The 27,257-nt window shown below is 43.7% G+C and overlaps 1 protein-coding gene across 1 annotated transcript in view; it reads left to right on the top strand.

The window, feature by feature from the left end:
* Nucleotides 1–1,194: 1,194 nt before the first annotated feature.
* Nucleotides 1,195–27,257, top strand: part of TBXAS1 (thromboxane A synthase 1) — a 254,674-nt gene continuing 228,611 nt past the window's right edge. The window contains 1 exon segment of the mRNA XM_068400625.1: nucleotides 1,195–1,389. Coding sequence (XP_068256726.1) covers nucleotides 1,292–1,389 — 98 coding nt within the window. The 5' untranslated portion in view covers nucleotides 1,195–1,291.

Below are 27,257 nucleotides of genomic sequence, written 5' to 3'. Positions count from 1 at the left end.
AGGCTGCAGTACATATATGGGTACTTCTAGTTTCATAAGTAATGAACAATACCGGACAGTTTGGGGAATTTTGTCATGGGCAAGAGTGCTTGCTTGCAAGCTGCTGCTGCTGATGTTGTAATCTTGGGGTATTCATAATGGCATTTGGTAACCTTGTGTGTAACAAGTTGGTGGTTTTCTCTCGTAGAAGTGCTTTATGGTTTGCTTTCTGGTTGACCTTTCTAATTGGACTGGATCAGATGCTTGAAACAGGATTGAGGTTGCAGGCAGGAAAATATGGAAGAAAGCTGAGGAATTCATATACTATGGACAGACCATTTCCTGAACTGCAGTCGAAGCTTGACTGTTCATGTGCAGACTGTTCAAGGAGTGTGACAGCTTGACTGTACCACAGCGCAGAGATAGTAGATGTGGCTGTATTGATGTTAACCCTGATACTAGAAATACAATGCAGGGGTAGCCAAAGTATCTCTGGAGAGGCTGGTTAATGGTACCTCCAAGGGGGACACTGCATTGAGCCAGGAAAATTTGCTGTAGTACTCATGACCCTGAGATGATACAGCCAAAGAGTGCTGTCTGTGTGGACTTAACAAGCGTGATGGATGCTGACTTACGGGCCCTTACGGACCTTGGTTCTACAGTTGGGTTTTTCTGCTCGTTAGGTTTTCTTTCTGTATATGTGTTCTAGTAGTCACATTAGAAGAGTTTTCCCCTAATTCCTCCTTTTAGTTGTGATAATTTAAATTTTAGTTTGTTCCAATCCTTTAAGGTATAACCAGTTTGGAGATTAAGTGCTAATAAAGTTTTATGTCGCAGAAATGCTCTATTTTTGTTACTTCAGAGAATGCCACTCTTTGTATGCCAGGGCACCCCTGAAGGGTCTTTATATTCTTCTTCCATGATCTGTACCGTGGTCAGGCTCTCTCCCCCTCTTTTGTTCCCCACACTTTCGCTAGTTTCCCATACTTGATGTCTAAAAACCTATTCAACAGCGCTGATGTCTCAAGTGGTGGGTATGTAAATATTTACTGGCATGACAGTCAACAACAGTGGGAGGGGAGAAATTGCTACATCCTACCCTTCAGGGAACCTTCAAATTCTCTCTCAGAGTGTGCAGTTGATGAGAACAGGAAAAGTTTGCAGTTTGTACTTGACGTGTTTTCGCTCTCTTGGTTCCTGTTTTGTTGCAGATGTCATTCATATAGCTGTGGAAGGCTTTATCAGCTGTTGAGGGAACTTTCCCCTGCACGCACACTCACACCACTCAAGGCTGGAGCTGCAGTGGAGGAAAATGGAGCCTGTAGATCTCCTGGCATTTGCCTCCACAGGAATGAATAGTACAACGGTCACCCTGGCTTTGCTGGTGGTCTTCCTGGTCCTGCTGTATTGGTAAGTGATAATGATGATAGGGCTACATAACAGACACAAAACCTGCTGAAGCTCCCCCAACATCTATGGAGTCTTTTATTCTTAAGGTGAAACTAGAAGATGACTGCCTAGAAGGGATACGAAGGGGGAGTTGGTTTGGATGCAGAGGTTGAAATAAATATTCGTAAAACTCATGATGCTCTTTAGAGAATTCTCTCCTTGCAATATTTTCTTGTAAGTGCTTTACCAACAAACTGCTAACAAAAATAATCTTCAAAATTAAGAACTTATTATTGTTGTTTTCTTATTAATTTCTGTAGGCAGCAGGAACATTAGTGCTGGTCAGAAAGAAGCTGAATACTTGTTGTAGGGTCTTGTTCGATCTTTTCTCTATACTATGCTGCACACTTGTCCCTTGCCAGGTTTCTTGGCTTAAGTGTACAGACACTTCAACTGCTGCTTGAATTTCCTCTCTTGCTCTTCCCATACTGAGTAGTGCATACAAATCAGAATAACAGCAGCCCTAATGGTAAGCACAGTAAGCATTGCAGTGAGCTGTGCTGAAATTAAAAAAGCCCACCCTGTCCAGATAATTTATTCCAGAAATTAAATTAGCTGAACTGGGAGTGCTTTTCTAACTGTTTTTACTTGAATACATCTTCAAATCCTGCTTTCCAATCAACCGATGTTTTTTCTGTGTGTTCAAGAAAGCGTTTCAAGGACAGTGGTGGAAAAAGAACCTCCGATGAAAACCCAAAGCTGATCTAGAAAACGGTGATGGCACCATGAGTTTAGCACAATTGTTGTAATAGTGTAAATGATGGATCATTTCTGCACGTTTTTCATTGTTTGAACCTGCTGAGCTTTGTTCAACTTCCTTGTATGTCAAAGGAGGGTCTAGAGAGACTAAAAAGACTCTTTTTTAGTCAAGCCCATATTTGAAGTGCGTTGCCATATCAAGTAGGTGGTGAGCCCACTTCCTTAATAAGATCTGCCCACATCATCACAAACGTCCAAAGTCCTACTTCCTTCGATTTTACTGAGAAGAAGAATGGCAGCACCTAGATCTTTCAGTAAAAACCATGCTGTTTAGCTGCTGACCACGGATCCACAGTTCAGAAATGCAGCAGATCGGCTGGTGAGATCTGGCCACCTGTGAGACAGCTCAAAGAGCCTGATGCTTCCACATAGTACATGGCAAGATGTGCTGAGGTCTCTGAAGACACAGAACTGCTCTGTGTAAGTGCAGGGTGTGTTCTCGTGCATGCTTCTCCAGAGCCTCATTTTCTGGTTCAATGTAAAGAAGGCTGTTCCTCCCCTTGAAGTGGACGTGGCAGTTTAGTGCAGAATTCGGTCTTGCCATAAACAAACCTAGCTCTAATTGCAGACTGAAGTCAAAGTTAAATGAGGCTCTTGGCGTGTGGACAGTCAGCTGCTGAATTGAGTACCTACCATATAAGTTTCAAAAAGTCCAGTTGGGGGGTGAGGTGGGAAATTGTCCTTACAGTAGAGATAGATACACCTTACAGTTGTTTCTCCTTTCCTGGCTGAATGTGAGTTCTGTGAAGGCATCAAGTAAAGGAAGCTGGGAGTTTTGTATGGGAAAGTGTTTTATACTCTTACCTGCCAATGGTTATTACTATCCAATCTTGTTGATCTACAGATACAGGTTGATTTTAAGTAGCTTATTAAATACAGGTGCCTATAGGTCACTCTTCCAATGAGAAGCTGGTGTTTCTTAAATTTGCAATGAAATATGCCGGGCAACATCTGTGGGCTATTGATAGGTTTGCCTGCTGGCTAAGATATCCAGATCCATTTATTTCAGTAAAATGCAGTGACTGAATCTGTAATGTTAACGGCTTGAAGCACATCTGCAAGTGTGGTGGTTGTTGTTCGAACCTGTCAACCTATTCATTTGAGAGTCTGTTTTTTACAAAGTATTTTTACACTGCATGTCTGTTTAAACAAATGAGCAAAAACCAATGCATGCTCACAGCTTCCTTCATTCATGGCTGAAACCTTGGGTTCAAGGAATTATTTAAAGATTACGTAAAGGGTTGCTAATAGAAATGAAGGTCCCTAACTCTAGAGAATGTTTTTATTATAATCATGTTGCATACTCAGTTGTCTGGCTCCTCTAGGAGTCAGAGAACACAAGTGTTATGTATGGCAGGAGTAATAATAAAGTACTAACTCTTCAAGTTCCTTTGATGTTTTCATTCTAAGCCTTATTCTAATTTTTTAATAACTTCTGAATTCTTCTTTTTCTAACTTTTTCTGCCAGTGTTGTATCTTTTCAGTAGGGCAGTCATGGGGGAATGGAGGAAAGAATATTTGCTGTTGTAAATGTTGTTATGGTAGTGGCTTATGATTGATCATGGTCATATTGTGTCAGCTGTTGTGTGAGTGCAAAGAATAGGCAGTTTGTCCGTCTTGTTGGCTGTAAAAGCCCTACAGGCTAAACAGAAGGCAGTTGCAGGTAGACAATAGAGTTGATAAATCTAATGCACACTAGAATAGTAACATGGTGATGGCAACTGTCATGTTATTGAGCTATTTCCTTAGCATGATTTTTGTGGATGGGGCTACTCCATGGTTTAAATGACAGCCTTGAGCTACTGCCCATCGGCTCAGCCCCAGTCACTGTTAGCATGTGTATTGTAAGGACAGCTGTGGTTTATCACAGTTCAGCTGGCAGGTGGTATCTTGCTAAGGTGTGATAAGACCAATCTCTTCACATTTTTGGGTAAGGTGAAGTCATATGAAACAGGGAGAGAAGCAGGGGTTGATTGGGAAAGGGAGGAGAGGTTGTAGCTGCATAAAACCAAACTTATAGAGAAGATACAGATATTAGGAGAAAAACTGGATGATTTGGTCTTTTTTTTTTAGACTGTTATTTATGGTACAATGAAGTTCAATAACTCTTTATAACAAATCCTCTAATAGCACACCTCTGATTTCTCATGCATTGTCATCAGTGTAATATGAAGGTAATGCTTGTAGTGTATTGTGTCGATTTTAAGTCAGTGGAAAATTCAGCGACTATAATCTCTGTGTTTATCCTCCACATGACCTTAAGTCAGCTATAAGGAGAGGCTTTTTAAGGTTGTTGATTTAATGTTGGGACTGGAAAGAACAGAGAAACTGTTGGGTATGTAGTGTCTTCAGATTTGAAATGGGAAGAACAAACCTGAGGCTGCTTTTTTGGTAATCTGTTAATTAACTGATGTTAATGCTCATTGCAGGTGGAGTTGGACTAGATGACCTTTAAAGGTCCCTGACAACCCAAACTGTTCTATGATTCTATGTGCTCAAGCCTGCTTGCTGTCCTCCATTCCTGAAGAACTTAGTTGTCCACTTCCCTCCCCATCCTTACTACTTGCTCTCTGTAGGTCCAAGTCTCTTCCTGCGGGTGTCATACCATGGATTCTTTGATGGCTCTTGTTACCTCATTACTATTGTGATAGACAATGAAATTACTGCTTTACCGACAAGAAAAAGGCATAATACGGCTAAGTACATAAAGTTCAGTAATACCAGTGGCACAACACTAAGCACTCTTAAAAAATCTCTTGTCCATGTCCCCCCCACGCCCTGTGATTTCCTCTAGCCAAACTGATTATCAGAATAGTTTTGTTTAAGAGCACTTTCTTTCTCGGTTCCAAGCACTGCTGTCTCTATTATTTGCTTAATCTCTGCGAATCTCAGGTTTTTCTCAGGCATGAAATAAAAACAAACACTTAAGGGAGGAATGGGATTAACATTTACAAATCCCAGTGATATTCTCTACTGAAAAATACAGTAGTATATCTATGCAACATATTGTTCATTTTCATTTCAAACATATGCTGAGTTGGGTATCCCATGCTTGGTTGTAGCTGCAGACATTGCTTTGTGTCTTTCTTTTTTCTGTCTGGGAAGATGTTTGATAAAATGAAAGAAGGAGTTTTATCTTGCTTTAAAGTTTAATGTACCATAAGCTTATCATTATGAAGAAGCTGTCACAGCATTCAGATACCTGTGTTCAAACCGGATTATCAACCCCTTGTCTAAACAAACCTGCATTTTTTTAGAAACATGGAGGTTGGACGGATGGGAGGTGTTTGTTTATGTTTGTAAGATACACGTCTAATTGCATGCTTTCAAACATAGCAAAACATATACCAGTGGTGTACTTGTCTGTTTCTGAAAAGCTAAATCAGTCAGAAAGATGAAATTTTTACATTGAAGTAACATTAATGATCACTTGTGTTACAGAAATGTATAGGGAGATTGAGAGATTTGCGTTCCGCTGCATCTAGATACTGTCCACCCATTGCATGACGAGTCAATCCTGACCCGAAGCATTTGCAGTTTCTGATCAAAAAGAATGAAAATTAAACTTAATATTTTTTCTTTTGGCCTTAAGCCTAGACATGTGCATACACTTAGATGCAGGAGATACTTAGACATGGGGGACAATATGTGTTAGAGATCATCAGTTGGTACCATACCTATACTAGACCACATCAGAAGTTAATTTCAGGACAGGCAGTATTTTGATACAGGTGACTTCAAATACTGTTGCTTGTTTGGCATTACTTTACATCTGTGGTTTTGGAAAGGGCTCTGAAAGAGAAAGTTTAGAGATAATCTGTCTCCAAATAAAACTTCATTCTGGTTTTGCAGAACCTTGCTATTTGGGCTTGAGTTAGGCACAACTGAGATCAAATAGATTGCAGGTATGTTTTTTTTTCCAACTGGATGCCATCTAAAACTAGATCTTGCACCATTTTTTTGCTCCTTAAAAAAGGAGTACTTACAAAAGATGTTTGATTGCTAGAGCTCTAGGCTTCTGGTTTGAGTGCAGCTATAGGGTTAGCAGGTTATTCTCCCTAACACATCCAGATAATGCTTCTGGACAGATCCATAAAGATTTACAGCTCTGCTCTCAAGTCAGGCTCATTGAGTTGAGATGTTCAGAGAGGCATCCTAATCCTTGGAGGTTAAAGTGTGCTTGTTTCACCCACTACCAGAAAGCACAGCTCCACAGACGGCGAGTGCTCAGGGGCTGGAGCTCCTGTACTGCCGCTGGGCTCTGCCTGTTGAACGCTCCTCGGTCTTGCACGTCCCTTCCACAGCGGTGGCTGACCTCAGAGCTGGGATCTAAGGTTACGGTCCCTCATGAGTCTTCCCCTATTACAACCTTGTAACTTCTCAGTTTGCAGTGAACCCTGCATCAGGTTTACAGCGTCAGATGGCAGGGAAGTTTTGTTTTTTTGGTATTCTGTTAATCCCGGCTGTTTTTTTTTTTCCTAAAATGACCATTTTGTCAGTGTAAGTCATTCTGGTTCCCTCCCCTTCATTCGAATTGCTTGTGAAAGCTAGAAGGATCTGACTCAACAGGAAACATCAGCAAACTGCTGTTGATGACAGAAAAAAACTAACAGATTCCGAATTGTCTTTGTCACGCAGCTTTACATCAAGCAAATGTGGAATTCCCACTAACGTGTCAAACATAATTTGATCACACAGCTGTGCAATATATGGCCTCCTCCTTGAACTAAATCAAGCATCTCTAGGTGAGCTTGAGAAGAAGCAGAGTAAGCTACTGAATTATAATTTGGAAAAGTGCCATGCCACAAATGACTAAATACTTTCTTTCTCTGAAAACAAGGTAGATTTGATAATCCACAGAATCACACAATCAATCAGGTTGGAAGAGACCTCTGGGATCATCAAGTCCAACCATTGCCCTGACACCACCATGTCAACTAGACCATGGCACTAAGTGCCATGTCCAGTCTCTTCTTAAACACATCCAGAGATGGTGACTCCACCACCTCCCTGGGCAGCCCATTCCAATGTCTAATAACCCTTTCTGAAAAGAAATTCTTCCTAATGTCCAACCTGAACCTCCCCTGGTGAAGCTTGAGGCTGTGCCCTCTTGTCCTATCGCTAGTTGCCTGGGGAAGAGGCTGACTCCCACTTCACTACAACCTCCCTTCAGGTAGTTGTAGACTGTAATAAGGTCACCTCTGAGCCTCCTCTTCTCCAGGCTAAACAACCCCAGCTCCCTCAGCTGTTCCTTGTAGGTCAGACCCTCCAGACCCTTCACCAGCTTGGTCGCCCTCCTCTGGACTTGCTCCAACACCTCAACATCTTTTTTGAAGTGCGGGGCCCAGAATCAAGTTCATTCAGTGCCCTGACTATGCTGCTTTTAGGTAAACAAAGTTCTCTTATTTTTTTGGGAGAGGTAGAACAGTTTTCCATCGTCGCTTTTGCAGCTTCAGAGTTAAATTCTCTGTGATGTCCTCAGAGGCTCTTATAAAACCTTGGTTATCCTGATAAATGTAGCGCAGCCTCTAGTGCTATGCAGCTTTGGTTTTACTTGCTTGCACTTCACTGCAAAACTCAGAGGCCTCTTATGTTCAAGTTTGTTTTTTTTTTTTTAAATTTGGAGATTACATGGCCAGACGTGTTTATTTGAAGACTCTCAAGTGCTTCCTGGTTTTTTTTTGCTTTTGTGAAGGTGCATTTTACCCTAACAACGCTGTGTAAAGGAGTAAATCTCCAGCCTATTCATTCCTTGTGGTCTTCGTTTTTCCCTAAACCTTTTTGTGCCTCTCCCCATAAAATCCCTCAAGCACAATTTGGTTTTAGTGCATGGAGATTATAGCATTAATAGTATGTTAAGGTAGTCCTACGGGGATAGGTTAGCTTCCTTTCACAAAACAAGTATATTTATCTAACCTTCTGTCATCTTCTCCAGATCTAGTGTCCAGAGGAGCGTGCTGCAAAGCTGGCTAATGCTCACAAATGCTGCCAGGCCAACAGGAGCTAGATGCAGCCCTTGAGCAATCCCATTTCTGCTTTCCCTTCCTGCAGGGCTTGGCAGGGACTGGGTCTGGTGTGGACTGGGTTGCACAGGCAGGAGAGACTGGCAAGGCGGGGGAATTACTCTGACTTTTCCGTCAGGCAGCTTCTGCCTGGGAGTCTTCTCTGGAGCTTCATTTAGCTCTTCTGGACTAGCACTGGACTCGCAAACTACCTTTGGGTGCTCTGAATTAGCTTCTAGGAGCTCCTGCCTCCATCTACTGACTGTATTAGGAACCTGAGGAACTTAACACACTGCTCTTGGTTCACTAAATGCAATTGAACTTAGATGATGAAAGAAGGCAATGTAAACAACCTCCTTAAAGAGAAGGATCTGCCTGTGTGAGCAGTGGGGCACTCCATCCCATTGCAAAGGGGCTGTCTCTTGCTGTGTCTGTACATTTAATTGCCAGGCTCAGAGGGACCTCTCAGGACTGCTGTAGTTCCTCCAAACAGTGCCATGAACTCTGTTCTCCCCTGAACCTCAAGGGAGCATATTGACAGTTCCTACAACTGCCCTGCACTGGGGTGTCTAGTTTTGTATTTTCATGTGCTCCAAGGGACGTGGACTTGTCACTCCCCATCTTTCAGAGAGCTGACCAAGTGTCCTGCCAGCCTGGCTATTCTCCTTCTTAAATGGAAAGTTAAATCAATGGGCAGTTTTGACAGGTTAGACTTCCTCAGTGTGCTGAAAAATACATCTGTGTTGTCCCTTCTCTTGTCTCCTTCAACACTGCTCCCATCATTAAAAGAAAGTTGCCTATATTCTTCTTTGCTCCTTTTTGTCTTTGCATCAAGCTTGGTCAATAACGGCGTGTTTTGTCCTCATTGCTGGTTCACTGGTAATTAATGCTTTTGATTGCCATGCCTTGTTCTTCTGTAGGGATGTTTTATATAGTATTTAATGGAGCTGTCTGAAAAGTATTTTAAAATAAAATATTGACATATTATTGAGAGATTGCCATTTATCAGTTCCCCTTGACATACCCGAAACCTTTAGATGGATTTTTCTATCTGTTATCACCATGGGTTTGTTTTTGGCTTTTTTCCCCATTGAAAACGAAGTTTACTGTTCCATGAGCTCAGTGTGTGCTAACTGCTGAGAAACAGTCAGGAGAAAGAGCTCAAAGTATTTTCTGGCTTGGATCTGGAAATGGGTTTATTTCACTTTCACAGGAGCTTGAGAAAATTATGTTCAAAGTCTGTCTCTTCATTCCCTCACTTTATGTGCCATTGCTTACACTGGTGACAGTTTCTTTTGAGTTCTGCTTGTTTATTTTCATGTATTTTCTATGGCTGGAGTGACTGTGTAGCTCAGTAGGGATGCTAGAGTTTTAATGCAGGGATCATCTAGCATGTGGTAGATTCTCCGTATCCATTCCTCTGGTAGTTTCTTCCCTGGCCAGTCCCTTCTTTCATGGTTCTGCAGAACCTATGGGGTTGTTGGGGAGTTTATTAAGAAAGCAATAAACAAAGGAAAAGGCAAAATCTGTTATATTGGTTTGTTTCTTGGATAGGAAAAGAAGCTGAATGCCCAGCAATGGCTGGAGAAGGACTGGGAAAAATAGGTGGGAATAGGAGGATACGACTCCATAAGAATTTGAAGTGGGTCATTACAGAGTGAGGTCAAGTATATTTGGGAAAGTTGAGGCTGGAGGAAAGGAGCTGAATTGAGATGTATGTTGGGAGTAGGGCATGGGACAGTGGCTGTATGCTTATGTTGACAAAGTGAAGTCTACCTTCTTGGAAAGAATAGTTCCTTTCAGCTAGTAGAAACCTTGTGATAGTTGTTAGGAGTTTAGGGGTACGGGAAGGATGAAAAGGCAGTGGACTTTGGAGGAGATGGGTAATTAGTAACTCTATGATCACAAGCTCCTGCTGTATGAATGCTCTTGGATGAGAACTATTGGCAGAGTTTTGAACTTGTAACCCTACGTATTCTTTTAACTTATTCAGTAGCAATAAATCTAATGTAATCTGTGCATGCATGTTTGTGGTTTCTCATCCAAAAAGCTCCAAAGGGCTTTTATGTAAACACCCTCTCAGTAAAGCTATAACAAGACGAAGAAGTCATCAAGGCACATGGTTTGAAATGTGGGAAAGACATGAAATACAGCCACCCTGGGAGAGGAAGGAGTAGCTAAAGGATCTTCAATGTGTTGCATGCTAGCATGAGGGACAGAGAGTGATGGTGGTCAAGACTGCAAGGGCCTTCTTCCAACTCTTAAAATATCAATATGATCTGTTTGGTCTCCAAAGACTTTAACAAACCTCAGTTTTAAGATTTTCTGAAATACTCATCATGGGTTGAGATGCAGCAATCTCTCCAAGACAGACCTTAGTATAAGCTTCATGGTAGGAAAACTCTGAGAAGCTGTACATTTATGTTAGGGTAGATTTCAGTGAGTATAACACTAATGTTCTGGATTACACAGAATCACAGAATCACAGAATCACAGAATGTTAGGGATTGGAAGGAACCTCGAAAGATCATCTAGTCCAATCCCCCTGCCAGAGCAGGATTACCTAGATCATATCACACAGGAACAGTGTTCAGTTACCCTCACCGTAAAGAAGTTTTTTCTCATATTTATGTGGAACCTCCTGTGTTCCAGCTTGCACCCATTGCCCCTTGTCCTGTCAAGGGATGTCACTGAGAAGAGCCTGGCTCCATCCTCATGACACTTACCCTTTACATATTTATAAACTTTAATGAGGTCACCCCTCAGTCTCCTCTTCTCTAAGCTAAAGAGACCCAGCTCCCTCAGCCTCTCCTCATAAGGGAGATGTTCCACTCCCTTAATCATCTTCATGGCTCTGCGCTGGACTCTCTCTAGCAGTTCCCTGTCCTTCTTGAACTGAGGGGCCCAGAACTGGACACAATATTCCAGATGCGGCCTCACCAGGATTGTTTCATGTCTCTGAAAGTTATGATGTATTGTACTGAGCATGGGACTCTGGGTTACCCAAATATTTCCTCGGTAACCAGTCAGGTCAGAGTGCTGGCCGAGTGAGAGACAACACAGCTTTAAGAAGAGAAAACACCGCTTGGTTGTTCCAGAAACACTTCAGATACACTCTATAACTATAAAGTGGGGCTGTTCTGGAGTGACCTTTAGCAACCTTCACTTCTAGATGCGTATCTGGCCTTCTGTCTCTCATCTCCTCTTAAGAGCTAAGAATACATGGTGAAAAGATAAAGGATCCTTAGTTTTGTGATAACTATTCCTAGCTATGACAACAAACCTTGAGCCTTTCAGATCTCAGAAGAACAGTATTTTAAACTTTGTCTACCAGAAAATTTTAGACTTCAGGTCATTTCTCACAGTTTGGACACCATCCTCAGTAGTTATGTTTTCAAACTTTAAAAAGTTAAAATTATTCGCAATAGTTAATTATGTAGTGTTTTCACAATTTATTTCCTTTCCTGAGATACGACTTTTGCTTAATACAAATGGAAGTGCTATCAACTCGAGTGGAAAACTATCCATTTGGTGTTCTCCTAGGACACAGAGCCCTGTTGTTAAATGAAAGAGACCATCAGATCTTGGGTGTCAGGCACAGAGGAGTGAGGAGTCTCCCCACAGCAAGGTTGCAGAGAGAGCTTGGAATATCGACTGTGGGCACAAGATGGTGGAAGGACCATAAGAATTTCTGCCTTTGCAGGCCATGCATCTTGTAAGGACTGGTGTATTTACAGTGTAAGGGTGTTCATCCTGCCGGGACTTGGGCTGGGACTTGAGACTTGGGATTTGAGTAGTGTGTCCCTAACCTGCCTGCTCAGCTGTAGTAGAAGCAAGCTATTAACAATCATGGTAAGGAGGCCCTCATTTCCATGATAGTTGGTGACTCAGTTCCTCTTTCAAACCTTGACTGTATCACTGATGGCCATTTTTCTGTTTATTTTTTGACATTTCTAGGGATTCTGTGCAGTAAAGGCTTTTCTCACTCCTCCCCCCCCTTTTTATTTACGTTCCTGAGTGAGAATGTAGCCAAGCAGTGAGCTCAGTGCCATGGAAGCATTTTATATTTTGAGCAGAGATAAAAATCTCATTCCTTCTATAAACAAAACAAATCAACAGATGATGCCCAGGAGAACCATTTCTCTATAGCCATTTTCCTCAAGCTGCTTTCTATTCTGTGCATCTTGCAATGCACCATATGAAATATGTGTGTGCCTTTCTGTGTGTGCAAAACACAGGTTTCCTCCAGACAGTGGCAGCTCCATCATAAAAAAAAACAAACCACATTTTTTGTTACAATGCTGTAATAGTAAGATTACTAATGGAGTTGAGATGTTTGGTCATTTAATGACGTATAGCTTAGCAATGCAAGAGGATATGCTGGAGGAGCTCTGCAGTCACAGCCACTGCATCTTCACTCTGAATGGGTTCGGACTATTGTTGTGGGAGAATGAGGGGCAGAAATAATCTGAGTTTGAGTGCATCATAAACATGGTGGGGGGATGAATGTATAGCCAAAATGCTTGTTTGGATTTTGCTGCCTGTGTGCTTATGTGTGTCCCTGTATGGGTGACGAGTTCCTCTTCAGTGCTGCAGCAGCTTTGTGGCCAGGCACAAGCCTGTTGCAGAAACAAGCCTGGTGGAACGCAATGAGAAGTGGCCCCTCCAGCTTGTTGGAAGCCCTTGGTCGATGGCATCTCTTGCTTTCCTGCTTTTGTTTGGCCATGGTGAACAGCTGGCTCAGGTGAATGGCCAAAAGCTTCAGCGGGGTGAGGGGTGAGACGCAGCAGCACCATAGAAGATCATGCATGGGAAAGAGCAGAGGGTGCTGGATGAGGAGCTGGTAGAGAAAGTGCAAGGCGAGGTCTCACATGCTTGGTACAGCTGCAGGTGTCTCTTATCTCAACAGCATCTTTCTGCTCATCTCCCCCTCCTGAGATGTGCTTCTGTATAGGAAGAGGGTGGCTAAGCCAGATGTTCCTAAACTGAGGCCTGGGGGAGCAGTATTTTTCTTTGTAGGGGCAGGGAAAGGTGATAAAAGCTTGAGCGTTGCTAAGTTAATGGACTGTCTTTTTGCCATAGTCAGTAACCTCTGAGACGTGGAGGAACTTGGAGCTATCAGGGAGGCAGGAGACAGTAAAATTTGGCAACACTTCTGGTTGTCTTGTTAAAGTGTGGTTTAGAACTGAAGGAAAATACTGTGGTTTCTCATCCAAAAAGCTCCTGAGAGCTTTTATGTAAATATCCTGTATGTATACATGTATGTATAAGCATATGTATACATTTATATTTATATATATAAATATGTTGCAAGTGACTTGGAACAAACAGCTTGTAAAAAGCAGCAGAACATAACTGATCTGATCTTTGGATAGATCACACTCAGTGCCCAAAGCAACCCCCTTATTCCATCTCTAGCCAAAGGTCTTCTGGCAGCTAAGGAAATAACCTTGGGTAAAACCAATAGAACTTTTAGAGCAGGGATGTTAGCTGTTGACCCTGAATGTATTTTATGACACCGCCATGGTTTTTCCTTGTGTATCTTCATTCTGTGGTTGATATGTTGTTCTGCGTTTTTGAAAAACTTCAGTCTCTACCCACAGCTCCAGTATTTGTCACTGCGGCACTTGGGCTGCAGGTTCACACTCATCAGCACGGGGTCAATCTGTAAGACAGATCTGATCTAGTCTGGGGTGGGCACAGGAGACAATTCTGATTTAATTAATTGGAGTGCAAGACAAATAATTTATACCATTTCTGCTATGCTACTAGGAGAATATAGGCCGTAGCTGATCTGGTTCAAAGTTCACTTTTCTGTATTAACAAGTTTGAGTTAACAGAGCCTGTTTATACCAGATAAATGCTTTGGGTGGTGTGGCTGGGATGGTGTTGATCACAGGCTTCTTGTCCTAAACCTGGATTTACCATGTCATTAAAACAGGGTCTCAAACTCGCTTAAGAACTCAGTTCCTTTTACTTTGTGCAATTGCCCTGGTAAAGTTAGGGAGCAGACACAAAAGGTCAGTAGAAATTTCACTGACTGCCAAGTGCACATGAATCAATTTTTTAAAACTTGTATTTGTGAATGTGTTTCCCAAGGTGATTTGCTTATGTCTGAGCATTTAGGCTCCATCTATGGAGCTCAAACTCAGAGATTTAAGGAAATGAAAGGTAAGTGTTGTAACATAGCTGACTTTTTTTTCAAAGAAGCAAAATACTTTAGGTGCTTGGTTCTTTTGAAAATTTGGCTGTAAATGGGAGTGGCTAACAGTCAGGAATCTTGTCCCAGTTATTGGTGGCAATGGCTGGTTGTTTTTCTGGGTGACACTATTTTGTGTCAAGTTATAGAGCTGACTGTAAAATTTAAAAATGTTTCTGTAAAGTTTACATGCACAACTTGTCTCATTCATTATCCGAGAAATTTTGAACTCTTAAATAACCACTCTAAGCTGATTTACTAGTGCAAGCTCTTTAAACTCACAGGCTGAATTTGGCTTGCATTGCTTAGACAAGCGATAAAAAAGTGTTGTGGTTTTTTTCTTCTTACCTGAGAACAGTTGGAAATAGTTCTCTCATCTTTCAACTTTCACATGGACGTTTTTCTGACTGAAAAATGTTGTTAAACATAATATGGATACAGTAAAAGAGCAACCCACACAGAACCCCAAGCTGCACCATCAATCCTTCTCTGAAGTTGCTCACACTGGTTATGTAAATAAAAGAAAATTGATGCTGTTTGCAGAATTGTGATGGTATAGGGGAAATTGCTCTTATGTGGTAGAATGTGGAGGTTCCTCCAGTGCATTGATGATAACTTTCTGATGAAAATGGTGGATGAGCCAACTAGGAGAGGAGCGCTGCTGGATCTTATCCTCACTAACAAGGAGGGTCTGGTTGAAGCGGTGAAGGTTGAGGGCAGCCTTGGTTGTAGTGACCATGAGATGGTAGAGTTCAGGATCTCATGTGGCACGAACAGAATAGCTAGCAGAATTACAACCCTGGACTTCAGGAGGGCCAACTTTGGCCTTTTCAAGCAATTGCTAGGGGAAATCCCATGGGACAGGGTACTAGAAGGTAAGGGGGCCCAAGATAGTTGGTTAGCATTCAAGGACTGCTTCTTCCGAGCTCAAGATCAGAGCATCCCAGCAGGTAGGAAGTCAAGGAAGGGTACCAGGAGACCTGCATGGTTAAACAGGGAACTGCTGGGCAAACTCAAGTGGAAGAAGAGGGTGTACAGATCGTGGAAGGAGGGGCTGGCCACTTGGGAGGAATATAAGTCTGTTGTCAGAGGATGTAGGGAGGCAACTAGGAAAGCTAAGGCCTCCTTGGAATTAAACCTTGCAAGAGAGGTCAAGAACAACAGAAAGGGCTTCTTCAAATACATTGCAGGAAAAACCAACAATAGAGGCAATGTAGGCCCACTGATGAATGAGGTGAGGGCCCTGGAGACAGAGGATAAAAAGAAGGCGGAGTTACTGAATGCCTTCTTTGCCTCTGTCTATACTGCTGGAGGCTGTCCTGAGGAGCCCCGGACCCCTGAGGCCCCAGAAGAAGTCAGGATAGAGGAGGAATCTGTCTTGGTAGATGAGGGCTGGGTCAGGGACCAATCAAGCAACCTGGACGTCCATAAATCCATGGGCCCTGATGGGATGCACCCGCGGGTGCTGAGGGAGATGGCAGAGGTCATTGCTAGGCCACTCTCCATCATCTTTGCTAAGTCGTGGGCAACGGGAGAGGTGCCTGAAGACTGGAGGAAAGCAAATGTCACTCCAGTCTTCAAAAAGGGCAAGAAGGAGGACCCGGGTAACTATAGACCGGTCAGCCTCACCTCCATCCCCGGAAAGGTGATGGAACAACTTGTCCTTGGTGCTGTCTCTAGGCACATCAAGGATAGGGGGATCATTAGGGGCAGTCAACATGGCTTCACCAAGGAGAAGTCATGCTTAACCAATTTGATAGCCTTTTATGAGGACATAACCCGGTGGATAGATGATGGTAAAGCTGTGGATGTGGTCTATCTCGATTTCAGTAAAGCGTTTGACACTGTCTCCCACAGCATCCTCGCAGCTAAACTGAGGAAGTGTGGTCTGGATGATCGGGTAGTGAGGTGGATTGTGAACTGGCTGAAGGAAAGAAGCCAGAGAGTGGTGGTCAATGGGACAGAGTCCAGTTGGAGGTCTGTGTCTAGCGGAGTCCCTCAAGGGTCGGTACTGGGACCAGTTCTATTCAATATATTCATTAATGACTTGGATGAGGGAATAGAGTGCACTGTCAGCAAGTTCGCTGATGACACAAAACTGGGAGGAGTGGCTGACGCGCCAGAAGGCTGCGCAGCCATTCAGAGAGACCTGGACAGGCTGGAGAGTTGGGCGGGGAGAAATTTAATGAAATATAACAAGGGCAAGTGTAGAGTCCTGCATCTGGGCAAGAACAACCCCATGTATGAGTACAAGTTGGGGACAGACCTGTTAGAGAGCAGCGTAGGGGAAAGGGACCTGGGGGTCCTAGTGGACAGCAGGATGACCATGAGCCAGCAGTGTGCCCTTGTGGCCAAGAAGGCCAATGGCATCCTGGGCTGTATTAGAAGGGGTGTGGTTAGCAGGTCGAGAGAGGTTCTCCTCCCCCTCTACTCTGCCCTGGTGAGGCCGCATCTGGAATCTTGTGTCCAGTTCTGGGCCCCTCAGTTCAAGAAGGACAGGGAACTGCTAGAGAGAGTCCAGCGCAGAGCCACGAAGATGATTAAGGGAGTGGAACATCTCCCTTATGAGGAGAGGCTGAGGGAGCTGGGTCTCTAGCTTAGAGAAGAGGAGACTGAGGGGTGACCTCATTAATGTTTATAAATATGTAAAGGGCAAGTGCCATGAGGATGGAGCCAGGCTCTTCTCAGTGACATCCCTTGACAGGACAAGGAGCAATGGGTGCAAGCTGGAACACAGGAGGTTCCACATAAATATGAGGAAAAACTTCTTTACGGTGAGGGTGACCGAACACTGGAACAGGCTGCCCAGAGAGGTTGTGGAGTCTCCTTCTCTGGAGACATTCAAAACCCGCCTGGACGCATTCCTGTGTGATATGGCCTAGGTAATCCTGCTCCAGCAGGGGGATTGGACTAGATGATCTTTCAAGGTCCCTTCCAATCCCTAACATTCTGTGATTCTGTGAAATTGTGTGCACCTATGTGTGCCCGTGTATCTGTCCACCCACCCACACAACTCTTTGTTCTTTTGGCTAGCTCTGTAGCTGGCATACATGCCACAGAACCACTACCTGGGGTGGAAAACGTCCTTTCTCAGGGTTTCATGGAGGATCATTCTAGTGGCTGTTTTGTCTTTTCCTTGCTTGGCAAAGACCTTTTGATTGAAAAATATATTTCTCAGTTCGAGAGGAATTACTGTATGTAGTCAGACACTAATGACTTGGATTGTGTCAAAATTGAGGAAGATGATGAGGATGACAAGGTTGAATGTCTATGGGTAAAGGTCAGGGGGAAGGTCGGCAGGGCAGACACTACGGTGGGAGTCTGTTATAGACCACCCGACCAGGATGAGCAGGCGGACGAGGCTTTTTACAAGCGGCTGTCAGAAGCCGCCCGGTTGCCGGCCCTTGTACTCGTGGGCAACTTCAAGTTGCGGGATGTCTGCTGGAAATACAACATGGCAGAGAGGACGCAATCTAGGAGGTTCCTAGAATGTGTGGAGGACAACTTCCTCGTGCAAGTGGTAAATGAGCCCACTAGAGGAGGTACCCTGCCTGACCTGTTGTTTGTGAACAGAGAAGGACTAGTGGGAGATGTGAGGGTCGGTGGCCGTCTTGGGAATAGTGACCATGAAATGTTAGAGTTTTTGATAGTGGGGGAAGTAAGGAGGGGCAAGAGCAGAACTTCTGCCTTAGATTTCCGCGGGGCAGACTTTAGCCTGTTTAAGAGGTTGGTGGACTGAGTCCTTTGGGAGTCGGTCCTGAAGGGCAAAGGAGTCCAGGAAGGCTGGATGTGCTTTAAAAAGGAATTGCTAAATATTCAGGAGCAGGCTGTCCCAGTGTGTAGGAAGACAAGCCGTCGGGGAAAAAGACCGGCCTGGTTAAACAGAGAACTTAGGCTAGAACTTAAGGAAAAAAAGAGAGCCTACTTGCTCTGAAAGAAGGGTCGGGTAACTTGGGAGGTCTATAAGGATGTTGCCAGGTCGTGTAGGGAGAAGATTAGAAGGGCCAAAGCTCAATTAGAGCTTGATTTGGCTGCTATGATCAAAGATAACAAAAAAAGTTTCTACAAATACATTAACAGCAAAAGGAGGGTCAAGGAGAGCCTCCCCCACTTGCTGAATGAGGAGGGTAGTGTAGTGCCAGGGGATGAGGAAAAGGCAGAGGTGTTCAATGCCTTCTTTGCCTCGGTCTTTAATGTCAAGACCGGTTGTCCTCAGGAGACTCGGCCCCCAGAGCCTGAAGTTAGGGATGGAGGGTTGTGTGAACCCCCCGTAATCCAGGAGGAGAAGGTTAGTGACCTGCTGTGCCAATTGGACACCCACAAGGCTATGGGCCTGGATGGGATTCACCCCAGAGTAATGAAGGAACTGGCAAACGAACTTGCCAAACCACTCTCTATTATCTACCGGCAGTCCTGGTTAACTGGAGAAGTTCCAGCTGACTGGAAATTAGCAAATGTAACGCCCATCTACAAGAAGGGTCGGAAGGATGATCCAGGGAACTATAGGCCTGTCAGGCTGACCTCGGTGCCAGGCGAGGTGATGGAACAGATCATCCTGAGTGCCATTACACGGCCCATGCAGGACAATCGGGGCATCAGGGCCAGCCAACATGGATTCATGAAAGGCAGGTCCTGCTTGACTAACCTGACCTCCTTCTATGACAAAGTGACCCACTTAGTAGATGAGGGCAGGGCTGTGGATGTAGTCTATCTAGACTTGAGTAAGGCATTCGACACTGTCTCCCACAGCATCCTCCTAGACAAACTGGCTGCCCGGGGCTTGGATGGGTGGACTCTTCGATGGCTTAAAAACTGGCTGGATGGCCGAGCCCAGAGAGTGGTGGTGAATGGGGCAAAGTCCAGCTGGCGGCCGGTCACTAGCGGTGTTCCCCAGGGCTCAGTTCTGGGGCCGGTACTGTTCAATATCTTTATAGATGATCTAGACGTAGGGATTGAGTGCACCCTCAGTAAATTTGCAGATGATACCAAGCTGGGTGGGAGTGTCGATCTGCTGGAGGGTAGGAAGGCCCTTCAGAGGGATTTGGACAGGTTAGATAGACGGGCCGAGACCAACGGCATGAGGTTCAACAAGAACAAGTGCCGGGTCTTACGCTTCGGCCACAACAACCCCATGCAGCTCTACAGGCTGGGGGAAGAGTGGTTAGAAAGCGGCCCAGCGGAAAGAGACCTGGGGGTGCTGATCGACAGCCGGCTAAACATGAGCCAGCAGTGTGCCCAGGTGGCCAAGAAGGCCAATGACATCCCGGCCTCTATTAAGAATAGTGTAGCCAGCTGGTCTAGGGAAGTGATCATCCCTCTGTACTTGGCACTAGTGAGGCCGCACATTGAGTACTGTGTCCAGTTCTGGGCCCCGCACTTCAAGAAAGATGTTGAGGTGTTGGAGCAAGTCCAGAGGAGGGCGACCAAGCTGGTGAAGGGTCTGGAGGGTCTGACCTATGAGGAACGGCTGAGGGAACTGTGGTTGTTTAGCCTGGAGGCTCCGAGGTGACCTTATTACAGTCTACAACTACCTGAAGGGAGGTTGTAGTGAAGTGGGAGTCGGCCTCCTATCCCAGGCAACTAGCGATAGGACAAGAGGGCACAGCCTCAAGCTTCACCAGGGGAGGTTCAGGTTGGACATTAGGAAGAATTTCTTTTCAGAAAGGGTTATTAGACATTGGAATGGGCTGCCCAGGGAGGTGGTGGAGTCACCATCTCTGGATGTGTTTAAGAAGAGACTGGACATGGCACTTAGTGCCATGGTCTAGTTGACATGGTGGTGTCAGGGCAATGGTTGGACTCGATGATCCCAGAGGTCTCTTCCAACCTGATTGATTCTGTGATTCTGTGATTCTATGACTTGCAGTCGAATGTAGTAGGTTTTGGATCTCCATTCCAAATAGTTTGTAGAGATACACTGCAATAAGCGACGTTTTAGCTCGGATAACTGTTGATCCCCAAGGATGTAGCTGATCCATCTATGTTTTCTTTATTTGTAAATTGCATTGCATTTGTAAATAGCTGGTGGCCAAAATCATTATCAATGTGTTAATTTAAAGTTCAGTCAGAATTTTCAAAGGCTGGACAGTTTCAAGAGCTTTCTCTGAGCAAGTTGGAGGCTTTGTCGTGTAGGCTGTGAGCAAATTGTTACAAAACACAAGAGAGTTTGTAGGAGTTTGTGGAATCATAATTAATTGACAATGGTTTTTCAAAAAACACATTTTCCAATATAAAATGAGCTGTTAAAATAATTCAGAACAGTGCTATGATAGTCCCTTGACACATGTGGGTAGCTTTGGGTTAAACATATAAATAATGCTGAAAGGACTATATTTATTTCCAGACTGATCCAAGGACAACTGAAAAACTGAAGGTCAAATAACAAAATGAAGAAAAGAAAATTATAGCCCTCCTTGTTCTGTTCTGCAGCATGCTGCTTGGCAGCCGTGAAGGTTCAATACTGGGGAATTTGTCACATACAACTATTTATGATTTGTACTTTACGTAAAGCAAGTAGGCATGAAGTGTGTGTACTTATTGACAAAAGCACATCACTGAGTCCTGTCACACTGAATCTAGACAGCAGCTCCTGAGTATTGCAGAATTTCTGGGGCCTGGATATTAAAACATCTGTGAAAGAGCAATTAGTCAATGACGGCTTTTTCCACGGTCTGTCTTGACCCCTGGGCTCTAGCAGTTTCTGCCTGGAACTGAGCTAAAGTGTAACCAGGTGCTAAATGTTGGGCTCAGACCATTGTTTGATTTTTTTTTTTTTTTTTACAAGCTTTTAAAACTGTTGAACGAGAGGAACTTCAGGTCACTACTGACTCAGGAGAACTAGGAGTACATGCTTGAGCAGGAGTTTGTTTAAATAGTCCAAGCGTAGAGCTCAATGCTTCCGTTAGCAGAGATAAGGCAATGAGCTTCAACCCATCAAAGTGAACCCTCTGGTGGTGGTGGTTTTTTCCTCTCGGACGAAGGGACATAGAGCCTATGCTGCTGATCCAGGCAGGATCCGAGGTAGGTGCTAGAATGTATACTCTTCACCTAGGAAAAGCATTTCACTTAAGTGGCTGCAAGTAACACAGGCACTGTTAGAGCCACAGGACCAGATCTCAGTGGGTCATGCCTGTTTGTTCAGCTGAGGATCTGCACAAGGACAATGGAACTCTGAATGCTCAGGCTGATGATAAATTGATGAAGATTGTCAGTGATGTGATTTGTGCAATCATGTTTATGCAATGTTTCACTCGACCTAATCGTGCCAAGCCTGATCATGCCTGGCTGCCTTCTTGCACAGCTCCCCAGCATGCCCAAAGCACCTGCCTACTGGCCAACCAGGCCACAGTTCCTGGGGCTGGATCTGTTCCCTGGGATATCCTCTGGCCACTTTGCTCCAACCAGTTGACACATTCTGATTGCCATGCTTTTAGTGGGGGATTTTGATAGTACATGGTGTAATTAATTATTTTCAGAGGCTTTATTCCCTTTAAACTAGTTTCACACTAGCCTTCCTCTCCCTGAACTGCTTACGAAACCTTATTCAGTTGAAACTGCAGGGTAGTATCTCACAGAATAGTGGGGTTTTCAAATTGGGTAATATACTTTATTTAAATGTGTGCATTGTATGGACAATGTCTGTTCAGAGAAAACATTGGCTACCAGTTGAGTGAAGATCAAATGCATCCTTCGCAGTCCTCAAAAATGAATGGGAATACATGTGGTCCAACCTGGCTAGCAGCTTGTCCTGAGATGGATGCGTTCAACTCTGAAACTGCAGCATTCAGAGAAACTGGCTTCTTTTTCTTAGGTGGAAGCCATGTCTTGCATAATCTGTGCTTATGCAATTTCACTTTAAATCTAGGTTTTGCATGTCAGAGATAAAGGGGAAACAATTATTTCCTTCCAATTATTAGGTGACTCTTGTTTACATTTCCTATGAGCAAATCTCTCTCTCTCTTTTTGAAGTATTTTTGTGCATGCTGTGTCTAAAAATAAATCAAATTAGAGGTCCAGTAATTAGGGCCATCCCTTCAGCAATGAGTTAATCTCTTTGGAGGAGCGAAGAACAAATTGGGATTGTCCTCAGCCAGAGTCCCAGCTGATGCATCATTTTTGGTCTGGTTCTTTCTTCAGTTCCTGAATTTATTGTATGTTTAATCTTGACTGTGTTTCAGAATAAGGTGTAAACTCAGTTATAGTTTAGAAGATTGGTTGAAATCTTATCCTAGTGAAGGCCTGTGTAAACTGAAACTGGAAATTTGGCCTTAGAAGGTTGTGTAAAACACTAATTCTTGCAAATGTGTCTCTTAACAGGACACGTTTGTAACAAATGGTTGTTTACACACTACTTTTTTTTTTTCAGTGTTACAAGGAGCACTTACATGAATGGCATATCTTTTCATTAGTTTAGTTGTGCTGCTCATTTATAGCTTCATTTCCTTTACCTCAGACTTTTACAGATTATTTGCAGATGAATTTTGAGTTCATAAGCTTAGATATGCGAACACTTTTTTTTTTTTTTAACCACCAGATATTGATGATTTGGGTGAGGAATCCCTAGGCAGAACAGGGAGTTCAGCAGTGCCACAGGTGAATGGGGGTACAGCTCTGGCTTCGCCCTCCTGAAAACTCTGTTTCCCTTACTGTTGACTACCAAAAAAGGAATTAAAAAGGAACTCCCAGCCCGCACTATTTATGGTATGTCACCACGACATATTTTGGAGTTGTTTTTGAAGGGCCATTAACCTCACTATCTAAAAGCAAGCAAGCAAGCAGCATTCTTTCTAACTGCCAAATGCAAGTTAAATGGATGCTTTTAAATTAATTTTCATCTATGAAGAACATTTTGTTGTTCATGTTTAGTCTGTAAGGGTGCTGAAATGCCCCAGTTAAAGTCAGAGCCAGCCGCATCAGGAGAAATAATCTTTACACAATGTGCTATCTAACTATGCCTGCCTTTGTGATGAAAGGAATATACCTTTCGTAACAAAACCAAGTAAGAAATATCTTAGGAGCGTACAAGCCTTGATTATGATCTTTATTACCATGCTGTAAAGCAAGAGCAGCACCACTGAACTCCATGGAGTTGCTCTAAATTGAAGTGTGAGCTCTGAAATACAGAGCAGAATAAATTCAGTTTATATACTTTAACTTGGAGAAGACTAGTCTCTGTGGCAGTCCCAGCAGGATTACCAGCATTCAATCAATTTCAGGGCTTGTATATCCCAGCATTCTAGGTAGGTTTGGGAAGCTTATTTTGCAGTAGAAATGTCACTGCGCTTCCACAGAATGCTCCAGTAACAGCCAAACCTCCTAAATAATCATCATCCCTACTGTTTAGCATGTGAACACTGGGAATAGAAGTGTTGGGGGAATCTTCTGCACTTCTGGCAGAAAACGTGTCTCTAGGAGAATAGGAGACTTTCCACTGGAGCAAGTCCTTACTTTTGGAGACCTGTCTCTTTGCTGAGACAACCATCTGGCCATCTCTGAGGGATGGCAGTTTGCAACATGTTGCTGCTGGGGGTGGGTATTTTCTTTCCAGGTAGCTAGGAAAGCCTCTTATGCTTGCATGCCATTGCCACAGGCAGAATGCACAACTGCAGGATTTTTAATGCTTACATTTGTTATTCAAACTCCAAAATATTGTGCAGTTAATTTTTTGGGGGGGGGAAGGGGAAACACGCTGATGACTTTCACTTTTGCTATTTAAGCCATAAACAAGTCTTTACTCACTCATAGGTTTTGGGACTTTGAGATTGCTTTCAGTTCTACCTAGCAACCACAAACCTAGAAATAAATTTTAGTTGGAGCCCTTTATCCATGCCCAAACTCCATTTCCTTATGCAGTCGTGCAGCTTTAATACTGATGCTCTCAGAAAAATCCAAATAATGAGGGATTCGAGATAAAGCTGTGAGACTTTGTTGCCAGGTTTACTCTTGCGGAGCAGAACTAATAAAACTGTAAGGAAGAAGACTTAGCCAAGTTTTTAAAAGTAGGCTATTTCTATTGTGATAAACTAAATTAAAAAAAAAAAAAAACAAAAACGAAGCTTGGAGATTGAAACTCAAGTTAATTTAATTCATGTGGCCAGTGCAGGCTTTTTGGTGAGCTGGAACCAGACAAACAGGTGTCAGGTGCATAGAAAACAAAGTAGTATCAGTATGTTGGCTATGCACTGAGCCCTGCTTCCTCCTCCTTGCATGCATGATGTTACGATGAAAGTTGGCAAAAGGAAATATGATTGCACGTGATTAAATGTTGACAGCTAAGGAGCTTAGCTTTCTGTTTACAGAGGTAAAAATAACAAAAAAGTTGGGAAGTAAAACTCCCTATGTATCTTTACACAGTCCCGGAAAATATGAACTGAAAAAATGGAAGAAAGGCTGTAATAGCAATCTGATTTAAAAAAAAAAATGTTTAAGATCTCCAAAATGTTCTAATGAAAAAAATACTCTGATGAAAATTGCAAAGGAAAATCACTGCTCCCCCCTGGTGTGTGCACACTAGTGTGTGCTGTATTCCAGAGCAATTGAGAAATGCATGCTAACGGGAAAGGGGGGACAAGTTTTCTCACCTGGACTTTTGATATAATTATTTAGCCAACACTGAGAGAATCTCTGCATACTCTAAAACTTCAGTCATTTCTGAAATATTGATCTGGGAAGGTCACTAAATTCCAGAGCTGGTGAGGTCGGGGTAATGAGATCAAGTGACAGGCCCAGTGGTACCCACTGATTTGGTTGTTTAGACACTGTAACCAAACCATGACCTTCTTGTTCTGCAGCCTCTTTGATCTAACTGTGTGAAAACACAGCTGCTTACTGGATATTGCATGTTAGTAAGCATGTAGGCATTAGGGTAACTTTTTGTGACATTTACTTCAATTATTCTGGGGTTGGATTATAAAAATGAGTATCACCCACCTGTCCAGCCCTATCTGTTACTAAGAGCCCTGTTTTGCTCTCTGTTGGTATAACTAGTGAGAAGAAGACCATGCACAGTCTGTAAGATACTCCCCCATCTGACTTCAGGGTGATGGGGGAAGGTGGGAAAAAATCCTCCTGAATGAGGCAGGGAGCAAGACCTCCAGAGTCTTCTAGAAGGATGTTGGTGGGAGTGGGAGGGAATTACTGCTATTTTCAACCCTGGCAGCTTTGCCTGAGGACTAGCCCTAGATCAAAGCTTCTTCTGACAGATGGGTGACTTCAGGTCATTGTGACTTGTGCAGTGGGTGCTGACAGAGAACCCTCTGGCTCACAGGCTTTGTGTGAAGAGACTCATCGATGCCCCATTGCCACACTCAGAGCCGATTCCTCAATGCCTGCTTTCCCCTGTGCCCCTCCATGCAATGCAGCCCGTGGTACTGGTGTTTAGCAGGCAGGGCAAAGCCTCCAGCATGGGACCCGGGTCTGCCCTGGGCTCTGCCTCTGCGTAAAGCTTCTTGTGATATGGGTCTGTTCAGGGACGACCCTGTGTTTTACTCTTCTTTGTCAGCCTTTGTATTTCTCTCACTTTTGGATAGCTGTTTGGTTTTCGACATCTCTGCAACACAATGTTTCCCTCTGGAGATACTCTGCCATCAACTCTCCACTGCCTGCGCCAGAGTCCACATGATATTTCCTTCCCCAGGCAGGAAAACACAGGTATGGAGCAGAAATTAAGCATGCTAAAAGCTGTACCATACTCACATGGAAATATCTACCCAGATCCATGAGATCATACACTGGAGCCCAGCTGCTTCCTGCCTCAAGTTTAAACACCATGAGCACAATAGCAAAGTTTCGTGATGTATGGATGTGACCTGGAATCACTTAGAGCAGAGGAACGGGATGGAGAATTTATGTCTAGCCCAGGGCAGAGCACGTAGGCTCCTGGCTATTGTGTACTGTTGCCTTTCCACTTGCACACAAGCTTATCAAAACATTTTTGCAGGCTTGCTCCAACTTCCCTGCACAGCTTTTAACTCTTCATTTGAGGACCTTTGTGAACTCAGCAGTAGCAGCCAGTGCTCGAAGAGGGTGAATGGTGAGAGCTCAGCTGGAGCCAGGCTAAAGAGCCAGGCTGCTGCAGAGCTCAGCAGGAGCTGGGAGCCCACAGTGCTGTCTCTGCAGGCATGTTGACTGGTCTCCTTTCCCCCTTAGACATAAGAGTAGATGGGTTTAAAAGTAAATAGGAAGACAGCCTGGGGTGCCACTGTGTGTGTCCGTCTGAGCATGATTAAAAAATCTGCACTGGGGAAGTTTAGAGATGATTAGACCTATGGACTGGCGTCAGAATACAGAGTGCATCCAGAGAGGTACCACAACTCCTTACAAAGTCAAGCAAAATAATGCTGTGATGATTTATCTCCCCACACACACACTTCCATGGAGACTTGGTGTGGGTACAGAAACCTGGCCTCACAGTACTGAATGCTGAACCAAAAGACCAAAAAGATGGTTGCTGGCCTAATAATCTTGAATACATTGGAGTCCAGTTTAGTTTATAGTCTCTTTCATGTGTACAGTAAGCAATAAGGTTCAGATCCTTAAAGTATATTTTGTGTTTAGTAGGGAGATGGTTGTCTTTTGAGGAAGATAGGCAATGCTTCAAACTTTTATCCACATTGAAGTAAAGAATAGAAACACCTTCTTTATGTGGTTTTTCTGTTTGTTTTTTAAAAAAACACTGTCTCTCCCACTTATATATAACATTTGCACAGTGCATGCGTAAAAGGTGGGCAGGAGAAGTGTCACTCTAAGCACTGGCAGATTTTTGCAGTGTGCATAAAGATCTGGAAGAAGCAATTTTAGGAATATCTTTCCTCCTGCCACAAAATGTCCCTTAGCTGCAGAAAAATAAGTTACCTTAAAGTGGGGGCTTT

This window comes from Nyctibius grandis, chromosome 5 (genome assembly GCF_013368605.1).
Source record: "Nyctibius grandis isolate bNycGra1 chromosome 5, bNycGra1.pri, whole genome shotgun sequence".
Lineage (NCBI taxonomy): Eukaryota > Metazoa > Chordata > Aves > Nyctibiiformes > Nyctibiidae > Nyctibius > Nyctibius grandis.
This window is presented reverse-complemented; position numbering and strand designations above follow the sequence as displayed.